Raw genomic sequence first — 26231 nt, 5'->3', positions numbered from 1 at the left:
TAAAAGCACACACCTGGAGGGAAACAAGGCGTCTGCCTCCTGCCCTGATGCGTTCAAGGCGGCGAGAGAATTCCCTGCGACAGCCCCCTGGCCCCCCCACCTCCACCTTTTATTTGCTCAGTTCGTCCTCTGACCAGCTGATCCCTCTGCTGAGGGGGCCCAAGACCCACCCCCGGGGCCTCGGAAGTCCCCTCCGAGGCTGGGGCGTTTGCGAGGATGGAGCCGCCTCCTTCCGGGAAGGCAGAGGCCCACGCTTAGCAGTGCGGGGGCTGGGATAGGGGGCTGGAGCTGAAGGAGGGCGGCCCTGAGCGGGGAGAGGGTCCCCTGCCCCCCTGGGGCCGCGGCTGAGTCCGGGGGCCGGGGGCGTGTGCTGCCCCCGGGCTGTCCGGCTGAGGACGCCCGCGCACCCCACCGCCGCGCTCCCCTGGACGCAGCCCCCCATCGCTGTCTGGCCCCAAGGAGGGACTCCAGGAAAGCCCGCCCCCCGCCCCGCCGCCAGAGGAGAGGGCCGGGGAGGGGGGTGGTGGGAGCGCTTCCGGGCTGTGTCCGCTAGGGGGGCGGCCGCCGGTCACTCGGGCCCCGCAAAGCGGAGCCGCCCGCGCTGCGGTGGCCGGTCCTGCGGCGCCCCCTGCCGGCCACTGCGGGGAGGGGTACCAGAAACAGCTGCCCTGGCCCACTCAACCCCCCAACACTGGCCCCAGCGAGGACACGCCCGGGACACGGCCCCCCAGGCCGGCGCTCAGGGCCCCCAGAAGGTCCTCCCGGGGCGCCCGCCACGCGCCGTGTCCCTCCCCCCTCTCTCCGTCCAAGCTGCGCACCGCCTGCCGCCGACCCTCCCCAGAGTGTCCCAGGCCTCCCTCTGGGCGGGTCACAGAGGATGAGCAGCGCCCAGGAAATCCTGAGATATAGGGTGAAACTCTGGCCTCCCTGCTCCCCGGGAGAGCCTAGCCCCTGTGAATTACAGAAAAATTTGCAGGAGGCCATACAGCGCTTGCTTATTGAAGGTAGGAAGACAGTGTTGGGCTGGTAAGGGCCTTTTGGCTTCAGAACAGAAATCCATCCCGGGTCCCTTCTCAAGCTGAGTGTGAAAAGCAAAACTCTTTCAACTTTTAGAAGAAAATGTGACAGAATGCCTCCATGAGCTCTTAGCACCAAAGTCTTAAATGGCACCCCCCAGCAAAAGCCACAAAGGAAAAGATTGATGGAAGCTCACTACCATTCAAATGAAAAACTGCCGTTTTATTAAATAAAAAGTGACTTTATTCAAATGAACAAACAGTGGAAATCTATCAGACCGCCTGGAACATGGTGTTTGCACTGTGTTTGGCCAGCTGAGGGTAGAATCTGGGAGAAATGAAACACTCCCTGGAATCGACGAGACACGGAGCAAACAACTCGACAGATGGACTCGGGCTCCCGAGAGGCTCTGGCTGGAGAGAAGACGCCCCTCTGCCAGCCTGGGGACCTCTGCAGAGCCACAGTCAGCGACGGCTAAGGCTATGCAGCCAGCACCCTGCAATAAGGGGGCACGCCCGGCCCTCCTGGCCAGGACAGGAACGCTGAGAAGCGACTGGATCTGCAGCCCCAAGACACCATCCCCAGGGGAAACCAGCACACGCAAGGTCAGCCAGGCTGGGGTGAGTTTACTGAATGTAACTGTAGGTTCCAACACAGGATGGGCAGATGGAGGTTACAATCAGGAAATAGAGCCCGTGACACACATCAATACATCCCTAGTCATGGCATTCGGTGTAGAAAGTAGCAGGCAGACACGTACAGCAAGATCCACCTATATACAGCTTTTAAATCAGGTGAGGCAAGATCTATATATAATTCATGATAGTGAAAGTCACTCAGTCGTGTCCAACTCTTTGTGACCCTTGTACGGTTCATGGAATTCTCCAGGCCAGAATGCTGGAGTGAGTAGCCATTTCCTTCCCCAACCCAGGGATCGAACCCAGGTCTCCCACATTGCAGGCGGATTCTTTACCAGCTGAGCCACGAGGGAAGCCCAATGTATATAATTACGACCGTGGTAATATGCAGAGACATGTGTTGCGGGTGTAGTAACCCACCCTCGGTGGCTCCAGGGAGGCCAGAAGGGAGGATGATGCTGGGTGGGGGGCGGTGCTGCGGTTCACAGGGGACTGTACTTTTTTCAGCAGAAATCTCAAGCAAATGTGAAGGGTGGTTGAATGTTAAGATTCAGCGAAGCTGGTGGTGGTTCCTGATGTTCGTTATCATTGCCTCTGTGCTCCCGCAAATGCTCACAGAGGTCACAGTAATTTTAAGAGTCCCGGGTGAGAACTGCAAATCCCCTGTCTCCACACCCCGAGTAGGGGTGCCCCGGCGCAGAGAGCAAAGGTGAAGCTCAGCCCCAGAACTGTCTCCTCCTGGAGACGCCCCGATCTCCCAGAGGCCCTCGAGCATGGTCGCCTAGGAGAAGCTAGCCAAGGGGTGAAGACGTGGGCCGGGGTCGGGGGCAGGGTGGCCTTTGATTTGTGTGTTTATTCCGCCACGTTGGGTGGTAGTTGTGGCACACAGAGCCTAGTTACACGCGTGGGCTTCGCTGCTCCACGGCACGTGCGATCTTAACTCCCCAACCGGGCATGGAGACAAAAGTCCCCCGCATTGCACGGCAGGTTCTTAACCACTGGACCCCCAGGGACGTCCCAGAGCGGACTTTTTAAAAAGACCCCTGGGGTTGTGCCCTCTGGCCTGGCGTGCCCAGCCCAGCCCAGCTGCAGGAGGCCGTGGTCCCCGCCGGCCGCAGCTGAAGCCCCGGGGCTCCGCTCTGTTCAGCCGGCCCCTCTGTACTGACTGGTTCCCTTGGCCATTTGTCTCTGGGCCCGGGTTCAGGGAGCACCCCACCCGGTCCTCACTGCGGGCGTCTGAGGTGGGGACAGGTCTCATCAGCCTCCCTTCCCCACAAGGAGACAGCCTGTCCCGGGGCTCGTGGGGCTCCAGGGGAGAGCAGATGGACCTGGCCTGTCTGACTCCTGATGCCTGACATCTTAAGGCCTGGGTCAGGCTTAAGGCCCTCCCTCCAAGGCCTGGCCTCCTGCCTCTCGGAACGAGCCCCTCATTTACAAATGCTCACTGCCTCACGCTCCGGGTCGAGTGTCACTCTGACACGAATCCCCACCCTGTAGTCGCGGTCAGCGGGTGGTGGTGACCCTGGACTCTCATCGGATTAGCAGAAGTGGTCAGCTGGAGGGATGGTGACCCAGGGGTGGGATCTTCCATCCTTAAAAACGCACTCTGGTGCTTCTCAGAAGAGGGTGTTTATGGGGCTCTCGTCACCAGGGAGATGAGACACACCACACACCCGCCAGCTCAGCTCAAAGAGCCCGTGTGGGCACGGCACGGGCCGCCCGGGGCTCCCTCGCATGACTGGTGGGGGCGCATGTTGGCGAAACTCGTTTACGACATCACTCCTAGGACCTTCTAAAGCTGGACGTCAGTTGTCCTGCGCTCAGCAGTTCTCTGCAAGGTGGATCTCAAAAGAAACGCATACGCGTGTCCATCGAAAGACAGGTAAGACTGTTAGCGGCCGCTGTATTCTCGGCTGCCACACACCAGAAACAATTCATACATTCTCAACGAAAACCCATGCGGGCAACAGAAGGGATAAATAAACTGTAGTCCCCTCATATAGTGTGCATACCACACTGCACCACAAACTGGCAAAAACCAGCCACAGACGACCGCACAACAGAGACAGAGAAGCCAGAGACAGAATACTGCAGACTGTGTCCACCTGCTCCAGGCCAGAATGCTGGCGTGGGTGGCCATTCCCCCTCCAGAGGATCTTCCCGACCCAGGGATCGAACCTGGGTCTCCTGCATTGCAGGCAGATCCTTTCCTGTCCGAGCCACCAGGGAAGCCCCATGCAAAGTTTAAAGTAGCACAGATCAACCTACGGCCTTATAAACTAGAGACAAATTGAAGTGTCGACCTTTGGGTGAGGGGCGGTGACTTCTGGGAGTAGACCCTTGGCACGTGTCTTGATCTGGGTAGCAGCGGTGCCCAGAAGTGACAGGCTCACTTGGAACAAGTTAATCAAGCGTTCATGTACAACGTGGGCCTTTTTAACAGGCATGAAGGTGAAAAGTGAACGTGAAGTCCCTCAGTCGTGTCCGACTCTTTGCGACCCCACAGACTGTAGCCCACCAGGCTCCTCCATCCTTGGGACTTTCCAGGCAAAAGTACTGGAGTGGGTTGTCATTTCCTTCTCCAGAGGATCTTCCCGACCCAGGGATCGAACCCGGGTCTCCCACACTGTAGGCAGATGCTTCACCGTCTGAGCCACCAGGGAAGTCCCATTTAACAGGTATGTTGTGTCTCAGTAAAAGCATGGCATGCTCTAAACTGTGATGAGCACAGCAGGTGCCCATCGGGAGAAGGGCCCTGGGCCGCCCGTGTGCCCATGGCGAGCTTACCTGCAGGTGCCTGGGCCAGGTGCTTGAAAACCGTGTAGAGGTTCTCCCGGCAGGCTGGCTGCGGGTCGCTCAGCAGGAAGGACAGGGCTTGGATGACACTGTGCTCCAAAAAGCCCTCTCTGGGGAAGAAAAGTCAGATTTAGACACGGCCAACGGATGAAATTAAAAGATGCTTGCTCCTTGGAAGGAAAGTTATGACCAACCTAGACAGCATGTTAAAAAGCAGAGATATTACTTTTCCAACAAAGGTCCATCTAAGTCAAGGCTATGGTTTTTCCAGTGGTCATGTATGGATCTGAGCGTTGGACTATAAAGAAAGCTGAGCGCTAAAGAATTGATGCTTTTGCACTGTGGTGTTGGAGAAGACTCTTGAGAGTCCCGTGGACTACAAGGAGATCCAACCAGTCCATCCTAAAGATCAGTCCTGGGTGTTCATTGGAAGGACTGATGCTAAAGCTGAAACTCCAATACTTTGGCCACCTGATGTGAAGAGCTGACTCATTGGAAAAGACCCTGAAACTGGGCAAGGTTGAAGGCAGGAGAAGGGGACGACAGAGGATGAGATGGTTGGATGGCATCACCGACTCAATGACATGAGTTTGAGCAAACTCCAGGAGTTGGTGATGGACAGGGAGGCCTGGCGTGCTGCAGTCCATGGGGTCGCAGAGTCGGACATGACTGAGTGACTGAGCTGAACTGAACTGAAGGCTGTGCCCGGAGAGGACCCAGTAAGAACCTAGAGGCAGGGGGTCTGCACCACCTCCCCGCCTCCCTGGAGCCTGAGCCTGGACCGGCTGGGACAGACTGCATCCCTGCAGCCTCTGGGGAGAAGGCAGAGGCTGCAGTGGCCGTGGAATCCGGCGTACCTGAGTGGTGGTGGAGGACTCCGGGCGACAGAAGCCAGAGGCCAACCTCCCTGAGCACTGGGCTGGGCTGACTGAGCCTCTCTCCACCTGCCGGACACACACCTGTCCTCCGTCCAGGGCAGGCCCGTCCCTCCACACCCACATAAGCCTGTCGTGCTTGTCATTATAACGACATACGTTCGTTAACCATCAGGTAAGCCCATTGAAGGGCTTTCCCGGCGGCTCAGCGGCAAAGAACCCACATACAATGCAGGAGTCAGAGGAGGCTCAAGTTCGATCCCCGGGTGGGGAAGATGGGGAGATTCCCCTGGAGGAGGGCATGGTATCCCACTCCAGGAGTCTTGCCTGGAGAATCCCCAAGGACAGAGGAGCCTGTGGGCTACAGTCCATGGGGTCGCAAAGAGTCAGACACGACTGAAGTGACTCAGCATGCATATGAGCCAATTCGATGAGAGAAGAGTTTTTAGTTTCTGGGTTTCTTTTTTTTTTTTTTTAAACTTCCCTGTGAAAACAAAGTTGAATGCTTTGGAAATACTTAAAAATGAACGTCTGAAACAGTAGGGAGATGACTGTAAAGATTCTAGAAGGGTCTGGCCTGCAGATTACTTCATTAATGTCTTAGTTCTTGGTTAACTTTAAATAAGCGGAGCTACTGATTCATGATGGTACAGGCGTGGTTTAAGCAGAAAAGATGACGGGAAACATGGTCTGCTGGGCACAGGGATTGGTGGCTGCCTAATCGTTCAGGGGTTTGGGCTTAAGATGAACTGTTTGGGGAATCCCCTGATGGTTCAGTGGTCGGGACTCCGAGCTTTCACTTCTGAGGGCACAGGTTTGATCCGTGGTGGTCGGGCTTCCCAGGTGGCTCAGCAGTAAAGAACCTGCCTGCCAGGAGACGCAGGAGACGTGGGTTCGATCCCTGGGTCAGGAAGACCCCTTGGGGGAATGGCAACCCACGCCGGTGTTCTTGCCTGGGAAATCCCACGGGCAGAGGAGCCTGGTGCGCTGCCGTCCACGGGGTCGCGAGCGTCAGACACTGGAGTGCGCGCACAGCGCTGCCGCTGCGAGGGACTGAGGCCCCCAAGCCACACGGTGGCAAACGCAAAGGCCGAGCGTTGCAAGGGAATGTGCGGTTTCTGTCCTGGCTTTTTTTTTTTTAATGTGGACCATTTTTTAAATCTTGGTTGGATTCGTTATGATCTGACTTGTGCTTTATGTCTCGGTGTTTTGGACACCAGGCACGTGTGGTCTCAGCCGCCCAACCAGGGACCAACCCCGTGCCCACCGCGCTGGAAGGTGAAGGCTGAAATGCTGGGCCACCAGAGAAGTCCCTCTTTCCCGGCTTTTCTCCCACTTCTGGCTTTTTAGCCATTCTATTTGATTAGCCGCCTAACTGCGGGCCCGGTTACGCCTGGTGAGGGTCTCCAGGCTGCGGTCGGGCCTAAGAGAGAGCTCGGTGTGAGGCCTGGCCCAGGTCGGTACACAGGAAGTGCCCAGCTGTGCTCTGCCTGAGGTCAGCCTCGTTCTGGGAGAAGGAGGTCACGGGGGTCCCCCACGTGGCCAGGCCCTTCTCTGCGCCCTGAGTGAGGTGTCCAGACCTCTTCTCTCAGCACCTGGGTGCCCACCCCAAGTCTCCCTGACGGTAAGTCAGCTCTGTAAGCTGTAACTCCCCACAGCGACCGGGGGCCAGGCCCCCACACTCATGCACTCCCCTCGTGTGGATCCGGGAGGGCGGCAGGTTCAGCGTGGGCAGGGACCCAGGGCACGAGGCTCACCTGCCCACGTTGTGGGTGGCCATGACGCACAGCACCTCGGTGGTCTTGATGCGTACAAGGTCGTTGGTGTCCTTCAGCAAGGCTTTCAGGCTCTCCAGGCAGCCTGCGGGGCAGAGGGACCGACAGGTGTCCTCCAGGCTCAGACACCAGCCGACCCAGAAGTCGATGGGTGCGCTGATGTCGGGGTCAAGAGCACCAGGGCTCCGCTGTTTGCGGGCGTGGGGAGGCCGGGTGGGCAACCGAGTGCTTCAGAGTCACTGTTGGGGCCTCTGGGTGCCAGAAAGGCTCACCCCGGGGACCCTGTCTCCACACCTGCCCCCCCCAGATTTCTGTGCATGCCTCTTGCTGGTGCCACCCTTCCTGGTCCTCCCCAGGGTTCAAAAAACCCCTTTTATTTGGAGAGACCGGAAGTCCAGTTCCCACCTTGTCACCAGCTGTTGTGTGCCCTTGAAAGGGTTACACCGTGGCACGCCAGATCGAGCACCTAGAAACCCTGCCTTTTTGTGGGGCACCCCTGGCCTCATAGTCCTTCTCGCTGAGACTCCGTTTCTTCTGTTGAGGAGGCTCCTTCCCTCGCGGGGCCAGAGCCACGAGGACTGAGATAAACACGGGCATGCACGCGCTCGTCGTGGTCCCGGCCCGGAGTCGGGCTCATTAAATCACAGCCTTTGTTACCCAGGCTCCACGCAGCCTCCGAGGCCAGGCTGGGACCACTGCTGCCCCCTCTGGGATTAAACTGCTGCTGCTGCTGCTGTTATTTCAGTCGTGTCCGACTCTGTGTGACCCCGTAGACGGCAGCCCACCAGGCTCCACCGTCCCTGGGATTCTCCAGGCAAGAACACTGGAGTGGGTTGCTATTTCCTTCTCCAATGCATGAAAGTGAAAAGTGAAAGTGAAGTCGCTCAGTCGTGTCTGACTCTTAGCGACCCCATGGACTGCAGCCCACCAGGCTCCTCCGTCCATGGGATTTTCCAGGCAAGAGTACTGGAGTGGGGTGCCATCGCCTTCTCCATGGGATTAAACTAGCCCTTCGGATAAGTAAGGCCAGTGGGAGAAGCGGCAGATCACGCACTGTGGACCTCATCTGGAGTAGCTGCGACCGGGCCACTCATGTCAACTTAGCTCTTATGTGGCTAATTGTTGTTTGGTCACTAAGTGGGGTCCAGCTCTTTGCAACCCCATGGACTGCCAGGCTCCTCTGTCCATGGGATTTCCCAGGCAAGAACACGGAGTGGGTTGCTATTTCCTTCTCCAGGGATCAAACCCACATCTCCTGCACTGGCAGGCGGATTCTTTACCACTGAGCCTCCAGGGAAGCCCCCTATATATGGGTAATTAGGAATGTGGGAGAAAATGGACAGAGGTCGCCACCTCCGGGTGGCTTCAGTAGGGCTAGCGCCTAGCTTCTGTGACAACCTTGTGAATGAGACAGATAAACAGGCCTCTTTGGAGAATGTGTGGCCACCGGGCTGAGTCCTGGCAAGATGGCCTGACCACTGGGGCGTCCAGCTGAGGACCGACTGACCGGTTGGGAGGGCTGCTGTGAAGGGGCCAGGTCAGCTCCCCCCACACCCCCCACCCCCACCGCCTCCAGCCGCTCTGCGTCTGTCCATCCAGACCCCAGTCGTGGTCCCTTGGGCTCACCGATGCTAATGGCTGTGTAGACGTGCTCGGGGTCATGCATGAGGTCACACAGAGCCATGAGGGCTTTCTGCCTCGTCAGCAGGTCGTCCGACTGCAGCTCCTCATTCAGCTTGGGCAGCGCGCGGCAGCCGTAGGCAATGGCAGCCTGAGTGGGATTGACATTGGGGGGCAGGTACATGGAGATCTTGGCGTCTGCCATCGTCCTGCGCCTGCTCAGGGAGACTCTGGAGCTTTCAGAGCGAAGCTGCAAGGAGACTGCTGGTTAAAAGAACCCAGTCATCATCGTCATTGCTACTGTGATCTGGCATTTTTTTACTCCCATTTTACAGATGAGCAAACGGAGACTAGGAGCAGTGAAGGAATTTGTTCAAGGTCACAGCAAAGGTAAGTGGCAGCCCAGACCGCAAACTTCAGTGTTCTGCTGATAACTATATAGATTGGGCCTCAGGACAAAGGCATTGGAAAAAGCCAACTGGGTGGGTGGGTTGGGGGGCAGTGGATAAATTGGGAGATTGGGACTGACATACACGCACCACTATATATAAAATAGATAACTAAGGTCGCGCTGTGTGGCACAGGGAAGTTTACTCAATACTCTGTAATGACCTATATGAGAAAAGAATCTAAAAAAAGTGGATACATGTATAACTGATTCACTTTGCTGTACAGCAGAAAGGAACACAGCGTTGTAAGCCGAGTATACTCCAGTGAAAATGGATTTAAAAAAGGAAAAAGACAAACTAAGCCAAACAAGCAAACAGTGATCGAACAAGCTCCATTTAGAGCTTATCTTGTGCCAGCAATACCTAATATGCAACTCAGCTACCCCAGGAGGAGGCGGGGAGTTCTATGACCCGGGAGGAAATTGAGGTTTCAGGACAAGGAGCCTTGGAGGTCATGAGCTAGGCTAGGAGCCAATGTCCTAATCCAGGTCTGGGACATTCACCCATCAGGGACCCACAGTCGGATGCCTCCAGCACATCCACAGAGAAGGAATCAAGGTTAAAGTGTGACTTATTTTTTATTATTCACACACTTGGAGCAACTGTAAGCAGTGTGGCTGAATAGTTAAAAATGGGCTCCAGACCCAAGCCAATGGATGGCCCTTAACAAGCAGCTAGAAAGGGAGAGGCTAATATCCCACCCCCAGCCCCCCACCGCCGCCCAGAGTTGGCATATTCGCTGAGAATGGAGCATAGCTCACCAGGGCGTAGGTACTTCGGCTGCCATTATTATTATGCGGATGGTGGCTGTGACTGCGTTTCGTTGGCAGTGACAAGCCCCAGCCCTGTGCGAATCCACCCCACTAAGAGAGGTGGTGAACTGGACTCTCGATTCCTGGCAGCAGGTAATTAGGGAAGGAGGCGAGGAGGTGGGGATGGAAGAGGAGGTGGGACCCGGCTATTTGGGATCGGGGCTCCCGGGGCAGGAAACGCTGGGCGCCTGCCGCCCTCCAAGGGGCACGGGCCCTGTTGATCGGGCCTGGGTGAGTCTGGGGGAGCCCCTTCCCCGGGGCCCCCAGTCTGCGGCCGCCGGCTCACCTGCCTCAGCGCGTGAGTTTCTGTAGCACTCGCCCGTTGCCAGGCAACCCGGTTGCCAGGCGACCCTGGGCGGTGTCCGCTGGGCAGCTTTCCGCACACCGGGCCGCCCACCGCGCAGGCGCGAACAGCCCCAGGCCAGGGCTGGCTGTAAAGTGGGGTTGGTGCTGTTTTCCGGGTTCCTGTTGGGAGAACAAAGGCGGGCTCAGCTTTGTTCGTAATGCAGAAGGGAAGGCAAGTGACTGTGGGCGCCTTTCTCTGTACTGGGCACTTGGCACGCCTTTAATTCTCAGCGTAAGCCCGGGAGGTGATGCATTCTCTTATTTTACGGACAAGCATCTCATAGAGGTTCTGCAGCTTTCCCGGAATCACAAAGGCCTGATCCCGGGACTGCTTAGCCCTAGCCTCGGCTCCTTTCTCGGCAAGCTGACTGGCACGTGAGGACGCAGGTCGGACCCTGCAGGGGGCTCAACGCACTGCTGGCAGGAACAGTTATTCTTGAAAGCAAGCCAGACTGAGCCGTCACGTCCACCAAACCCTCCCAGGGCTCCCCGCTGGTCTCAGGACAGAGTCCAGACTCCTAGCCTGCCACTGGAGGCCCTGGGTGATGGCTTCCTCCACCCATGCTGGATTCTTACTCCCCCAGATGCTAACTCTTTGCTGCAGCTGGGCTGCTTTTGACACTAGCCACCTCTCGGTCCTTCAGGACACAGCTTGGCGTACTCTTCCTCCGGGAAGCCCAGCGTCTCCCCAACTCCAAATTAGCAAGTGATGCTAGAACTCAGTTGCCCCAGTGCGCGCATCCCTCTTCTGATTGTCTGCTTGCGTCTCTGTTTCCCCGGCAGACTTCCCTGAGGCTGGAGCCCACGTCGGGCCTGGTTCCATCCCCCTGCTCCACAGCACAGCCCCCACCCCACCCCCAGCCTCGCCAGTTCCAGGAATATACCAGGAGGTTTCAGTAAGTGTAGAAGAAGTGCATGGTTCATGGGTTTGAGTCAAGTTTTGTAATCAAAGTACTTCCACCATCTCATGTGATCCTCACAAAAACCCCTTGAAGTATATAGTCCATTTTACAGTGGGGTAAACTGAGGCACAGGAGAACGCTAAGCAACTCAGGGAAGTTCACCCCAAGGCCTGGGCCCTTCGCAGTGAAACCCACTAATAAAGGCACCAAGCATCAGCCTCCAGCACATTTCGCTCTGAAATGAAGGTAATTGGCCTCGATCTCTGTGCCGTGGACCCCGTATTGTGCCATGGAGATCCATCCTTACTGCTGTCTTTCAAAGGACCAAGTCGTGAAGGTCTCTCTAACCCAGAGCATCTGAGCTTTTTTATGAAGGTGGTGTGGAGAGCCCTGGGCTGGGAGTTGGGAGATGTGGGTTCCAGGTCTAGTTCTGACTCCCTGGGCAAATCCTTGGAACATGTGAGCCTTCATTTCCCTGTGAAATCAGGGAGCTGAATCAAGTAGGTTCTCAAAGCTGGGAACTCCACATCTCTCAGGGCTCGGTTACAGAGTCTTTTCGTAAAATTGTCCTTCCATTTTCTGTTTTCCAATCTCCTTTTTCTTATCTTTGAAAACATACATAACATTCTATGTAGCATATATGTTCACCTATGAGACCAAAAATATAACAAGTGCCTGTGAATTCACCATGAGAACATCATCAGTGCCCTCATCCCCTCCTTTGTGCTTCTCTCCAAAGCTACTGTCTCGTTTCTGTGATTAGCATCTCACAAACGCCTCTGGAGGCCATCGAGCCAGGCATTGAGCCGCGCCTGCCTCTCTGTGCAAACAGAAACTAGCTCACAGAAGCTCCGTGACTCAGGTCAGCCTTTACACAGCCATTAATTATGGAAATTAATTTTGTAGCATGAGCTCTGGAAGACAGCCTATGATATTCAGGCATCATTAGATTCAGAGCTGTGCAGATGAAGGTCAGGAAATGGGAGGCGTGTCCACCCCTTGTGACCGCAGGGCAGTCGGCTGCAGCTACAGCGAGAGTCCTGTCTTAGCCACGATTACAGCGAGGAGGAGGTGCCTGGGAAAGGCGGCTGACCCCGAAGGGCCCAGATGGAGGCTGTTACTGTATTCTCTGAGTTCCAAATGTTTCTTTTCATTTCAGTTATTTCCCAAATAGATGGTACATGCACACAGTAAAATCCCAAAAGTATGAGAGTATGTCCCCTTCCCTCCTTGGCCCGCAGCCGATGGACTGTCCTCATCTGTGCGGCCCACTGGAGTCTTTCCAGCCATGCACTACACTGATACAAGTAAATACAATTTATTTGCCTTTTAAGGTAATGGCAGCATACTTCAAACAGTGTTCTCCACCTTCCTTTTGTAAGTGCAATATTCCTTCACTCATGTAACACTCACTCCATGCTGCTTCTGTGAAGGCATTTTGCCGATGCAGTCAATTGAGGGGCTGAACCCCTGCTCTCACTGCGCTCAGTGGAGGGAGACAGACAGTCCGCACGAACAGGAAGTTATATAATCTCTTAGAAAATAGGAAGTGCCTGGGAGAAATAGAGCAGAAGAAGGGGTTGGAAGGATGCAGCTTTTGTAAATAGGATATCTCATCTAGAGGTGACATCTGAGCAACGTGGCTGTCTGGGGACAGGGCATTCCAGGCCTAGGAGACAGGCAGAGCAAGCATCCCCGGTGCATGGCGTGTTGAACAGCAAGGACGCCAATGGAGCCTGTGGGGGGTGGGGGTGGGGAGGCGGGAAGCAGTAGGGGGCGAGCTAAGAGAAGAAATGGGGCAAATCACGTGGGGCCTCTTGGGCTACTGGAAAGACTTTATTACTCTGAGGATGATGAGAAGGCGCTGGAGGGTTTGCAGCCGAGGACTGACATAATCTGATCTGTGTCTTAACGAGGGGTCCCTGGGGACTGCTGAACTAGGAAGAGGGTAGGAGCAAGGATGGAAGGTGGGGAGGCCAGTTAAGGGGAGAGAAGACGATGATGGTTGGGACCACCGCGAGCTCAATGAAAGTGAGACGGAGAGAGAAGATACTGGTCAATTTTTCAGGGTAGAACCTACAGGATTTACTGATAGATCAGACATGGGATGTGACGGGAAGGAGTCAAGGGATCTCATACCAGATATAAAGCAAAACACGAAATATTTAGATAACCAGAAACAATTCATATTTGACATACTATGAAAATAAACACTTAATCCTCTCCCCTACCATGGTGACGTCAGAAAGTCAGGTGCACAAGTCTTTCCACGGTCAGCCCCGCCCAGGCCCCACCCCTGGCCGCCCCGACCACGCCCATCAGCTCCCCCGCCCTCGTTGCCATGGTGATCGCCGCTTTGGGTCGGCGTCCCGGAGTCTCCCGCGAGGCTCTGGTTGCTATGGTGATGGCGGCGCAGGGCGCTGGAGGGACTTTTTCGGCCGTGAGCCCCGCCCCCAGCGTACGGGATTCGTCGAAAGCAGGCGGGTCCCGCGGGGTGCTCGTTGCCATGGTGATCGCGGCCTCGACCCTCCGGGACTAGGCAGCGCCAGGAACTGTGTCAGCGGTCGCAGGTCAGTCAGACTCCCCTTGGGTGTCACCTTCGCCGGCCCGCGTGATACCCTCCCACCTCACGATCTGAACGCGGCCAGGGCCCCCGGGCCTCCCCATTTCCTGACCGCCCACCCCGGCCCCCAGGTGCTGGTCCGGAGAGGGAAGATCCGATGCGGAGGACCACAGGCCTCGATCGAGGGCACTCAGTGGGGAGGGCGCTGACCGGGAGGAGGAGACCCGGGCCTGTGGATATCGGCGGGAGGGGCCCAGCGCCGGGTGGGGTGCTTCTGCGAAAGGGTTGTGGGCTGCACCCTAAGGGCCGGCGCCCCCAGAGCCTTCATCGCTTGAGGCCAGGAGCGGGGTCCCCCTCGCTACTCCACTTCCTCTGCCAGGACTCTGGGTCCCTGCGGTGCCACAGACACTCAGAGCCCAGCGCTGAGCTCAGGGAGGGGCCACTCCTGGCAGGACACCCGGCAGGAGACCCCGCTCTCCAGCTCTCCCAGGCCGGCCGCAGGCCTGCACCCGCACCCCTGCACACACTGCCTGCAGCCGGGGGAGATGGCCCCTGACATGCCCCACAGAGAAGGAGGCTTGGACTGTTTTCAGAGCAATAGCCATGTTTGGCATCAACTCTGGGGAACCCCCAGGGACTCCCTAACCCTCTTTTTCCCCTGTTGGGGGCACAGGATTCCTGGAAGGATGAGGTCCTCCCTGACACCTTTGGGGCCCTCTGTGAGCCGGGACCGCGTCATCAGCAGCTTCCCTAAGGTAGGGAGGCCTTAGGCCAACCCTTGATGTGTGCACTGCTCCAGGGACAGCATGCCCACACGCAGCCTTCCCCACCTCGCTCACCACCTGAACAAGGCAGGTGAATCGGGAGGCCAGTCCCTCGCAGAGAGACCCCAGGGACTCAGCAGACTTGTTGAGAAGCTGGCAGGCAAAAGGTGACACTGGAAGGCAGTGTGACGTGGAGGTTAAAGGCACAGACTTTGCAGTCAGACAGCGGTGTGAGTCCTGCGTGCCATTAAGCTGTGTGACCCTGGACAAGGTACTCGACCTCCCAGAGCTGCTGGCCCACAAGGATAGCTCTGCTCACGCTGGACGCCTGGTTCATGGTGAACGGGAGCTCCCTTGCCCAGGTGGTGGTTGCTGCTTTTCTCATTACAATTATTACATTATCAGGGCTTCCCTGGTGGTCCAGTAGTTAAGAATCCACCTTCCAATGCAGGGGATACGGGTTTGATCCCTGGCCTGGGAACTAAGATCCCATATGCCTTGGGGCAACTAAGCCCATTGTGAAGCCACAATGATCCTGCCTGCAACTAAGACCCAACCCAGCCAAAAATCAATCAATATTGTAAAATTATTATTACATTATCGAACAGTACCGCCAGTTTCCTGGGACCAAATCGAAGGTTCTCACCCCTTACCCTTCTGCCTTCTGTCCCTACTAAAAACTCACAGCCGTCTTAAAATCCATCCTTAATCACAGCAGGGGACACAAATCCATACTACCTGAAGTGGGTGGGAGGACCAGTGTCTCCCAGCCCTGCAGAAGCTTCACCTACCCTCTGCTCGCCGCCGCTCAGGGCCAGGTTCTGCAGCAATTTGTAACACAGAAGGTCAGACACAACACGATGTCCTCGAGAGGGGGCCACTTAGACAGCAGATGCTGCTTCCTGACACAGGCACAGGAGAAACGAGCACCTCTCGGGCTGATGCATGATGATGAGGGCCAAAGTAAGTGCTTGAGCACCAGATGTGAGAAAAGGTGCAGAAAAGAAACACTTCCACACGCGTGTTTGCTTCTATACGCAGAGTACCTGGAAGCACGCTTGAGACCCTGCCATCTGTGGTCGCCGCCCTGTGTGCGGGAGAAAGCCTCCCTTTTAAAGAGTCTTGAAATCTGTGCTCAGGCCAGGGGGCGAAGGAGGGTAGACTGTGGGTGTTTGGGGTCTGCAGTGATTCTTCCTCCCCGTCTCCTGCTTCCTCCCTTCTGAGTTCTGTCTCCAGCTCGCACAGAGAAAGCCTCGGTGCCTCTGACTGGTGGATGGTACCCGAAAGACTTTCCATCTCATCAGAGGCCCAGCAACTGCTTCCCTTGTCAGTGGTGACTGGGGATGAAGGGGTTGAAGAGCTGAAGGAAGGGAGGGGTGACTGGCACAGGTCTCATGGGACAAAGGACCTCAATTACAGAGCGTGACAGCAAGGCTCAGAGAGGTAGGGAGGGCTGCCTGCCGGAGGTCACACAGCTGTGCGTGGGGGAGCCCAGACTTGAACCGACCATAGTTGACTCCGAGCTCTGACTGTCCCCCGCCCTGGGAGGCAGCCTGGGGCACCCCTGCTCCCACAGAAGGTGAGATTCTCCGCCATCTGCTTGTGGCCAGGTTTATCCTGCACCCTGGGGGCCACAGCACTTCAGGCCTGAGCAGTCTGCAGTCAAGCGGGCTGGTCCTTCCTTCATCCCACATGTCCAGTCTCCGTGTGTGCAGGGCCCACCAGCCTTCTTCAGCACGCTTCTCTAATCTGTATCCCAAGTGGTGCAGTGTGTGCTCAGTCGCTCAATCATGTCTAACTTTATGAGGCCCCATGGACTGTAGCCTGCCAGGCTCCTCCATCCATGTAATTTTCTAGGCAAGAATACTGGAGTGGGTTGCCATTTCCTATTCCAGGGGATCTTTCTGACCCAGGGATCAAACCTGCATCGCCTGCCTTGGCAGATGTATTTTTTAGCACTGAGCCATGTAGGAAGCATTAACCTACTATATATCAACGTGATATAGAATTAATATTGCCTATCAGAAAGTTTTACCACTGGTTAAAAAAAAAACACACACACATGAAAGTGATTTTTAAGCTGTACGTTTTCTTGAAAAGAAGAAATTCCTAGCTTTTACTCAGGACAACAGAAACAGTACATTTGAAAGTTTTTCTCTTAGGAAGAATCTGGGATCCACTGCATCGTTCTTATTTTGTTCTTTCCCCCTCTTCTTTCTGTCCCCAACACTTCTACTATTTCCCTCTTCTTGGCCGGCACCAGGCTGTGTCCTTCCATTGGCTTATTACCATCACCAGTTGAACTACATTTTTTGTGTCGGGTTTTGGCTGCCTTCCTTCCTGCCGCACTGCACGGCCAGATTCCTTATTGCTTTTGGACTAGTGGTGGGCCCCGTCTCCTGACCGCCGTGTCTCGGTCGCGCCGCATCCCTCACCCCGCTCCTCCCGCGACTTGATGCCGACAGGGAGAGAAGCGGACAGAAAAGCAGCCAGCCTTCCCGAGAAGAGGGCCCACCCACCTCCGCGTGACCGTGGCCCTGGGCTGAGCGCTTGCCTGAGCGCCCGCAGACCAAGAGGCGCTGTGAGAGTGCCCCCACCTCACAGCTGAGGACATGGGCGCCATGAGGCCCCGCATTCGCCCTCTGCAAAGCTGCTTCACTCTCCTCGCTGCCCTGGTGCAGTCACACGGGGCCGAAAGGGCAGGTGGGCCAGGGCAGAGAGCCGCCGGGCACGGGCCAAGGAGGTGGCTGGGGACATGGCAGAGCGCAGCTGCGGAACGCGGCGAGGCTCCACCCATGCCCCGGCCACGCCCCACGTAGCCTCGGCCAATCTGACCGCAAAACCTAATAGTCACGTTGCGTTTGTTTGGGCTTCCCGTGTGGCTTAGCGGGTAGGCAATCTGCCTGCAATGCGGGAGACCGGCTTCGATCCCTGGGTCGGGAAGATCTCCTGGAGGAAAGGAATGGCTATTCTTGCCTGGAGAGTTCCACGGACAGAGGAGCCTGGGGGACTACAGTCCATGGGGTCGCAAAGGGTCGGAGACGACTGAGCGACTTTCACTTTTTTTGTTGAATATGATTTTTTTTTTGCAGCCTATAGAACAAACTTGCAATCCCCGAGTGTCAGGGCGTCTTTGCTGAGCACCCAGTATGCATATGCCAGGCCGGCTCTGTGCTGGCGGTTTTACAAACACGACCTCATTCACGCCCCCAAGTCTCGAAGGGTTTCCAGATGTGGAAACTGAAGTTCAGAGGCATGAGGCAACTGCCCAGGGTCACACAGCACCTGAGGGTCCGTGCTCTCGGGCCACTATTCGGTCCTGCCTTCCGAAAAATGTGGACGAAGCAAGTGCTTTCTAGGACAATTTCCATGCACGAATATGCATATTTTAAAAAAACGAAAGCAGCATCAGAGATTCGTAGTAGAAAGCGTAGGAGGGTCTTGGTGCTAAACGTGTCCTTACAGCCCACCCCTCCTCTCACCAGAGGGGACAGAGGTGTGACACACCCAGAGCAAGGGCCCAGCTTCCCTCCCCCAACAAGACCCAGCTCTCTGGGTCCCCGCCTGGGCTCCCTGGCACATTAGAGCCTTGGAGCCTGTGAGGTGCTGACAAGGAGGGACGTGATGGAGGCTTGGAAGGGGAGGGAGGGGACCCTGGGAAGTAAGCCACCAGCTCCTGCCCGGGAGCTCCGCAGGGGGACATGCCCGCCTGTCTGTCTGTCTTTCTGCAGTGGTACACACCCGCCGCCTGCCTGCAGCTCCGGGAGCACTTCCACGGGCAGGTCAGCACTGCCTGCCAGCGCGGGAACACGGGGACCGTAGGGTGAGCGCTGTCTCCGCCGGGGAGGGTGGGGAGAGCCCAGCGCACACCTGAGTGTACGGAGGCAGACGCGCGCCTCGGACAGCAGACCGTGCGGGTGCCGCCCCGGCCGGCCCGGGGACCATTGTGCCGGTCATCCCGCCTCACCTCACCTGCCGCAGGAACATCTCTGCCCTTGGGGAGGCCAGTGCCTGAGGTCTGAGCGCGGCTGTTCCCTCGGGCTTCAGCCTTAGTGTCGGGGCCCCGGGGCCGCCTCTGAGTCCCCACCACGCCTGCCCCTCAGCCCAAGACTCTGCCTCCCGTGGTGCACATTTCTGATTCTCACTACAGGGACAGGGGCCTGGTGGGGTCAGGGGTATGACGGCCCCAGAACAAAGGCAGGCCCTCTGCCCCTTCCCTGGGCCAGCGAGGGGGGCACACACCACAGAGCGTCTCACAGGTGGCCTGTCCCCGTCACGAGTGGGGACCGCAGGGGAGGAGGGGCCCGTGTGCGTGAGGATGCCCTCGTGACCACGCCTGCAAGACCATGCCTTGCCCCTCTCAGGCTCAGACTCTCCAAGGTGGTGGTGGTCGGCGATCTCTACGTGGGCAAGACCAGCCTCATCCACAGGTGCGTGGCCAGCCACCCCCTCCCAGCACGGCTGTCAGGCCTGCCTGGGAGGCCTAGTCCCAGATCACAGCAGAGACCATGTGGCTGCTGGGAGGGGATGCAGGAAATCAGGGAGACGGCAGGCGTGCAGCGAGTGTGGCCTCCCCGGAGCCTGGCAATGGTCAGGCGGTCTCCACTGCCCCCCCTGCTGGTGGGCACAGGGCCTCTCCCTGTCCTGACCCCCACTTGTGGCCTCTGGCTGCGGCAGCCTCTGCCCATGGAGCTCTCGCTGGAGGCTCCATCCGCCTGTGGCCTGTCCCCATGGCCCGGTTCCATGGCCACTGCCACCTGGCCTCCCCGCGCGGGCGGACTTCCTGTGGCCTGCAGCCCCACACGTGGCCTCTGACAGCTTCCCGGGTCCCACAGGTTCTGCAAGAATGTCTTCGACCATGACTACAAGGCCACCATCGGGGTGGACTTTGAGATTGAGCGGTTTGAGGTCGCTGGGACCCCCTTCAGTCTCCAGATGTAAGTTGCTGGCGGCCGCCTGAGTGTCTCCCAATGGTCATGGACGGGCTTTGTGGAGACCCCGGGGAAGGCCCCAGCAAGGGAGCAGGGGACCTTGGCCAGCTGTGTGAGGCTGGGCTCCCCGCTTCTGCAGACCCAGGCCCCAGGCACACCCACACCCCCTACCCCATGGGCCTCGTGTGCCTCTGATCCCATGCACCGGGTCTGGGCATGGCTTCCAGCAAGTCAGTTCAGGCCTCTGAGCCGCTGTTCACGCCTGCAAAGCGGGGCCAAAATTGGTCTCTGCGTGCGAGGCTCTAGCGGGGGTCACGTGGCCCCCAGGCCTTCCTGGGGGCAGACATCCCCCCACCCCCGCCCTTGCTCACCTCCCCCTGCCTCTCTCCATCCGTCTGTCTGTCTGTCTTCTCCCTGCCCCACGGGGGGCGCACCCTAGGAAGGGATCAAGAGCAGATGGGGGCTGGCAGCAGGCACTTCCCGACGCCCGTGCTGCTGGGAAGGGCTCTGGGTCTCCCACCAGGGGCTCCCACGAGCCTGCTGGCTGAGACCCCACGAGCATAGCTAAACCTGCCGCCTCTTGGTCTCCTGTCTCTTTTGGCCACGGCACAGCTGGGACACAGCAGGGCAGGAGAAGTTCAAGTGCATCGCATCTGCCTACTACCGGGGTGCCCAGGGTGAGTGGCCGGCTGATGCCACTGGAGGGGCCTCAACCACGTGCAGCTGGGGGTCCCCCGTGAATTCCCCGCCGGCTCACCCTGAGAAGCTGAGTCCTCCGAGAGCCACGGAGGAAGCACGGGGGGTCCAGTGGCCTTCCAGCCAGGCCTGGGCGGGCCTCACCCGCCACACAGTCTAGGAGGCCCTAGGTGGCACGTGCTCCGCCACTGAAAGTCTCAGCCCCAGTTTCAGTTCAGAAAGATGCTCAGGGTGGGGAGTGTTTGGGCAGAGACCCCACAGAGAAGAGCGGGTCAGCTCAAGAGCAGAGGCTGGGGCTTGGGCGGAGGGGAGGAGAGGGGGTGCCCGTCACCCCCATGCACACCGTGGAGACCAGACTCCTTGCCCACTGCTTCCATGCTGAGGGCACCCCAACACCGGGCAGGCCTCCCGGGTGGCAGGCGGTGGCAGCATAGCCCCCTACTGAGACCAGGAAGACGAGGGAGAAGGGTTCCCGTGGGACGTGGGGGCCCAGGGTCGCAGGCGTCCTGTCTAGACTCAGGCGATGAGGCACAGCCGCGTCCACTCTGCTGCTGTCAGAAGTCGCGTTTTCATGAAGGCTGGAGAAGAGCAAAACCAGGAAGCTGTGGCCTGGAGTAACAGCTCTGCCACGCCCACTGTGGCCTCTTCTCGGGGTGGGGGGCTGGTGTGCGCCCTCCCCCCGGGAATAAGCCCGGCAGGCAGCCGCCCAGCCTTGGTTACTACCATCACCAGCGTGCTCCTTCACGCTGGCCCCCAGGCGGGGTAGGGCAGGGGGCTGCCCATGTCCTGCCCTCTGGATCGATCTCCGTGTGCAGCCACCCAGGGCACGTGGGAGCAGGCAGGGCAGTGACGGAGGATTCGAGGGCGGGGAGCTGCACTGCCAGGTCCCCCATGCCCCGAGCCTGCCTCTCCGCAACCGGCCCCGAAGCTGCTTGGTGCTCGTGGCCGCTGGGCCCCAGCCGCCAGCGTGGGAAGTCGGTCCCAGAGCTCTCCCACCGCTGCTCCAGCTTAATCCTCTCGGCCACCCTGAGGGCCCAAGGTGGCCATGGTCAGTCCCCACCGGGTCACGGCTGGGGAGGCCGCTTGATCTCTCAGCAGTCCAGGCCTCCCCTGTGCACCCCACAGTCATCAGAGGCAGAGAAACTTTGAGGCAGGGAGCTCACCTTGCCTTCCTGGACCCCACTGCGGATCAGAGGGGTGGGGACTGGGTCCCCATGTCACAGGTCCAGGGCTGCGTGCCTGAGGGGCTCCTGGGACAGCTGTGTGGGAGCCCCCTTGTCTTGCCGTCTTTGCCTCCCTGTTGTTCACCGGCTTCCCCCGTGCCTGCAGTGATCATCACGGCCTTTGACCTCACTGACGTGCAGACCCTGGAGCACAGCAGGCAAGTCTGGGTTCGGTGGCCCCCGTGGGCTCCCTGGGCTGGGAGGCTGCCTGGAGGGCTCCCCGACCCTGGGCCACGAGCTGGAGCCCGACGGTGTGTGCAGGAGACCAGGCTGGCCGGTCAGCACCAGCTGCCCACAGGCCAGCAGCGGTGCGGCTGCTGTTCTGTCCCTCGGCCAGCTCAGAGCGGCCTGCGTTGACTTCAGGGCTCAGCTTGAAAGCCTTACCAGTGTTGGGAGGAAGGCCCTGGCGTCCTCACCACTCCTGGGCCCCAGGCATGGGGACACCACTGGGCACCTGCTCTCTCGGGCAGAGATCTGGGCGAGAGCCAGGGGTCGTTGGCTGATGGGCAGAGCCCCCCGCCCCTGACTTTGGTTTGGGGCATTCACAGCTGCGTCTGCAGCCCTGTGAAGGGAGCTGGGCTGGTCAGTCCCATTGGTGGCAGTGCCAGATGGACCCAGGGTGCGGGACGCCTCGGGGCTCCCTGACTCCCTGATGCGCCTGCGTCCCCGCCCACTGGAGACGCCCTCGGGCAGCACGGTCCACATCCCCTCGCGGCAACCCCGGCCCTGGGGGGCCCTGGGCTCCCTCGACCGCTCGGGGTGGGGTGGGTCCATCCCAGCCTGTCACCCGCCTTCCAGGCAGTGGCTGGAGGACGCGCTGAGGGAGAACGAGCCGGGCGCCTGCTTCGTGTTCCTCGTGGGGACCAAGAAGGACCTGCTGGTGAGCAGAGCCAGGCGGGCCCGGCGGCCTCGGGGGACGCGGAGCAGAGGGTGACCCCCAGGGCCTAGGCGGGAGCTCTCGGGTCCCCGATCCCCGTCAAGTCAGGGAGGGACGCTGGAGCTCAGACCCGCCCGGGATCACCTCCAGGCGGGTGCCCAGGCTGGGCATCCCCGCGGGGGGCTGGGGGGGACGAGGGTGCTGGGTCAGCAGGGCCGCTTCCCCCAGTCAGGGGCCGCGTGCGAGCAGGCGGAGGCGGAGGCCGTGCGCCTGGCCAACGAGATGCGCGCTGAGTATTGGTCCGTATCGCCAAGACCGGTGAGTGGGTGCGGGCTGCCGCCGCGGCCTGCGATCGGGGGCGGGGGGCCGGCCCGTGGGTGGGAGGACTGAGACCCCGACTCCTGCGTGTGGGGGCAGGTCCCCGCGGTCCTGGCCGGCGTCTCAGGGAGGCAGGGGCAGCCGCAGCGTCGTCCCGCCCCTACCCGAGCGGGCGTAGCACGCACGGTCTCAACCAATCGCGGCTGAGCGCCCGCAGGCCAAGCTCTGCCCGCTGGACAGATGCGCACTGTCCCTCCCCTCCCCAGCCGTCTTCAGAGAAGGCGGAGACAGCGGCCACGCCCCCGCCGGCTCTCACCCACATCCCTCCCAGTCTGCCCAGCCTCACTGGTTCCCTGGCTCCCGAGCTGACCGCACCCACGGGCACCGCTTACCGCAGCTCCCAACATCTCTGAGCCTCGGCATCCTCACCCGGGAAGTGGGGCGATGCCGTCAGTCTTGTATTTTTAATGCAAAACACGATTTTTATGATAAAAGACACAGGATTCACTGAGGAAAAACGAGCGAACGCACAGAAGCAAAGAACAGACTTTGCAAACAGGTTGTAAGTGCCTGGCGCACCGCGGGCGCCAACGCTGTGGGGACTCAAGAATTACACCTCGGAGTCCTCACCCCAGGGGAGGGGCCACTGTGGATGCCTGCCCGGGGTGCAGGTGGAAGCACCACCTCCTCTGGCCCAGCACAAAGTGGTGGCTGTGCCCAGTTCCCTCCGCCCCTTCCTGAGGGCACCCCCCAAGTCTGTGAGAACCCACCCTCTTGTTGGAGTAACAGCCCATTCCCAGAGAGCTCCTTATGGACCAAGCAGGACCGCCTTGTGCGGTTGTACCAGTTGTTAACTGCACAAATGCAGTGTGCGTGTCGAGGGCTTCACCTGGCCCTGTGCCCGATGGGTGGCCTTGTCCTCCTGCAGGAGGAGGCACAAAAGGCTCCACGTGGGCGCCAGGGGCGCTAACCCTGGTGGCTGCCCGCTGCACAGATGCAAAAAGGTGACAGGAAAGCAGGCGCACTTGTGATCTCTGCGCAGCCCAGCGCCTGGCCTGCAGGCGTTCGGCTGTGATTGCTTGAAACAGTGCATGCTAAGTCGCTTCAGGCACGTCTGACTCTTTGTGACCCCATGGACTGCAGCCCGCCAGGCTCCTCTGTCCATGGGATTCTCCAGACAAGAATACTGGAGTATGTTGCCTGCCCCTCCTCCAGGGGATCTTCCCGACCCAGGGATTGAACCCGTGACTCAAGTCTCTGCACTGGCAGGCAGGTTCTTTACCTCTAGCGCCACCTGGAAAGCCCAACTGAAAGACTAGATGCCTGGAAGCCAAGGCTCAGAGGTTGTCAGGAGTGGCCAGGGCTAATGGCCTGGCCGGGAGCCCGTCCCCTGTACAGGGAGGGGAGCGTCCTGCCTCCTGCCCCACCGGCTCCCCCCGCCCCCGACAGGGTGCCTGCAGGCGGGGGTCACGACTGTCCCGTGCCCGCAGGGGAGAATGTGAAGGCGTTTTTCAGCCGCGTGGCTGCCCTGGCCTTCGAGCGCTCGGTATTGCAGGACTTGGAGCAGAGGAGCAGCGCCCCGCTGCAGGTCGGCGGCGGGGACGTCATCCGTAAGCTCAGGGCCCCCGGGCTGGGGAGGGGCTCACGCCCAACATCTGCATCCACCACCCTCTGCTGGGACTCGACCAGACATCTACCCGGCTTGTCTGGGCCCCTCTCCCATCCCGCTGACCTCCGGCTGCAGGTCCCCCGCCTGCCGGGCAGCTCAGGTGCCCAGTCAATGCCAGGTGACTTCTCCCCTTGCTGCAGGGATGGAGGGACATCGACCCGAGGCCCCGGACAGCAGGAGGCCCTCCGGCCCGAGTTGTTGTTAGCCAGGCCTGCAAGCAGAGGCCTCCCCACCCTCCACGAGGCATGCCGGTGGTGCGTCCGTGACATGGAGGGGGACACGGAGCACCCACCGTGCTGAGCCCCAGGGCCCCCCGCCTCCTCTTCTCCGTAGCGGGGTGGGAGCCAGAGGAGGCCCCCACTGCCACCCAGGGCCCCATGCTGGAAGGCCAGTCACACCTACAAAGTTGCCCGTCAGCCCCAGAGGCTCATGACTGCAGGCATGGCACCTGTCTCCTGGGTCCCAGAGCCCGGGCACAGCCAGGGCTCCCCAGGTCTCTCCCCAGCCTTCCTGGGTTGGCCTCGGAGTCCCCCTCATCTCGGGCCCAGGCGAGTGGGACTCGCCGACGTCAGCGGAAGCCCAGGGAAAGCCGGGTTTCTCTCCCGGCCCTGACTCTTCTATGAGCAGGGCTGGGCCTCACCGTCCACCGTCCCTCCGCCACGGACTTGTGTGCCCCTCTCTGGCCACCGAGGGGCCACCTCTGGCTGCGTCGTGACCCGTGATATCCTGCCCCCTGGGTCAGGGGCTGAGGACGGGCAGAACGGGCCACGCACACCCCCACCCACCCCTGGGGATGAGAAGGTGCCGCGCGCAGGTCTCTGGGGACCCCGTGATGGCCCACGTGTCTGCAGCACATCGGAGGCGCTCCAGCACCTGCAGGCAGGCTCCCCGTCTCCATGGTCCTCCTGACCCCTGGAACAGGCGGACGCCCCGGCCTCCCCACCCCAGCTCCCGCCCAGAGTGCTTGGCCCGCTCCAGGCTGCCGTGGGGCTCCTCCACAGGGCCTCCTGAGCCCCCACCCCACGGCCACGGGCGGGCGCACGTCTAGCCTCCGTCCCTGGGGACCGCGAGTGTTTCTTGGGCAGCCGGTGGGCAGCGACTGGGGGATGCCGCGTCTTCTGTTTGGTCCGCCTTCCCCATGTCTTCAGCTCTCCTTTTCATAGACGGAGGGTACTCCTTTGTGTAAAGCACTCCCGCAGGAACGGCAAACGCCTGTGAGATGGGGCAGCACAGGGCTCAGCCTCCAGGGAGGCGCCCCCCATGGGCCGACGTAAGCAGCGCAGGCCTCCTGCTCCTCATTAGCTGTGAAACCAGCGTGACCTCTCCCTGGCCCACCGGGCGGCCTTCTTCCTCCCAGGCTGGGCGAGCCTGCGTGTCCCTTCAGGGCTGCAGATTTGACTTCCTGCAGATGGGCCAGAGTCCGTTCAGGCCGCCCGGACCTGGGACAGTCGGCTTTTCACTTCTCTTCACTGAGATGACGGTCCTCACAGCGGCAGTTTTCCGCGCTCGGGATTCCCCGCAGAGATCTAGCTGGGCCTCCGGTGGGCTGGCCCACCAGACCCAGCCTCGGCTGCGCCAGGCCCAGGCTTGGGGCACACGAGAGACAGCTCGGGATGGGTGAGTCTGCTCAGGTGGGCTGGCACCCTCCCGGCTCCCGCCCCCACTCTGGGGACCGTGTCCGGCTGTCACTGGCCCCTGAGCCAGGACCATTGTCTCATGTGCACCCAGCCCCCTAAGCTGCCCGGTGGGAAACTCCCCTCCTGGGCCCCCCGTGTGTGTCCGGCTATTACGGCGTCTCTTCTGAAGCTGCCGTGGGCCCACTGATCCCACAAGTCCACAGAGACAGTGACGTGTCTGGGCGCCGACGCAGGGCTGTGTGCAAGCACTTCCGAGGCGTCTGGAGGAAACGGGGGCCTCGGACGCATCCAGAGCCCCCTTCAGTCTGGCGACGGAACACAGGC

General features: G+C 59.6%; 2 protein-coding genes across 2 annotated transcripts in view; one reads left to right on the top strand and one right to left on the bottom strand.

The window, feature by feature from the left end:
• The window catches only part of RSPH14 (radial spoke head 14 homolog), a 47596-nt gene extending 38670 nt beyond the window's left edge, over positions 1-8926 (bottom strand). Inside the window, exons 1-3 of the mRNA XM_055550344.1 lie at positions 8728-8926; positions 7084-7186; positions 4443-4561 (exon numbers count right to left, since the gene is read on the bottom strand). Coding sequence (XP_055406319.1) covers positions 4443-4561; positions 7084-7186; positions 8728-8926 — 421 coding nt within the window. The remainder of the gene's footprint in view (positions 1-4442; positions 4562-7083; positions 7187-8727) is intronic.
• A 5552-nt stretch (positions 8927-14478) lies between these two features.
• Positions 14479-24475, top strand: RAB36 (RAB36, member RAS oncogene family). The gene is made up of 11 exons (XM_055550216.1): positions 14479-14547; positions 18288-18379; positions 18921-18986; positions 19392-19493; positions 20100-20164; positions 21513-21568; positions 22209-22286; positions 22512-22601; position 24051; positions 24092-24211; positions 24411-24475. Exons 1-11 carry the CDS (start codon positions 14479-14481, stop codon positions 24473-24475), a joined length of 804 nt encoding a protein of 267 aa, XP_055406191.1.
• Positions 24476-26231: the final 1756 nt, after the last annotated feature.

This window comes from Bubalus kerabau, chromosome 16 (assembly GCF_029407905.1).
Source record: "Bubalus kerabau isolate K-KA32 ecotype Philippines breed swamp buffalo chromosome 16, PCC_UOA_SB_1v2, whole genome shotgun sequence".
In the NCBI taxonomy this organism is placed as follows: Eukaryota; Metazoa; Chordata; class Mammalia; order Artiodactyla; family Bovidae; genus Bubalus; species Bubalus kerabau.
This window is presented reverse-complemented; position numbering and strand designations above follow the sequence as displayed.

Excerpts from the sequence above, each read along its gene's own strand:
- RAB36 (XM_055550216.1), top strand. The coding sequence starts at position 14,479 with ATGAGGTCCTCCCTGACACCTTTGGGGCCCTCTGTGAGCCGGGACCGC. Across the intron at positions 20,165-21,512 it reads CTACTACCGGGGTGCCCAGG|TGATCATCACGGCCTTTGAC; the intron begins GTGAGTGGCCGG and ends CCGTGCCTGCAG. Across the intron at positions 22,287-22,511 it reads GGACCAAGAAGGACCTGCTG|TCAGGGGCCGCGTGCGAGCA; the intron begins GTGAGCAGAGCC and ends CGCTTCCCCCAG.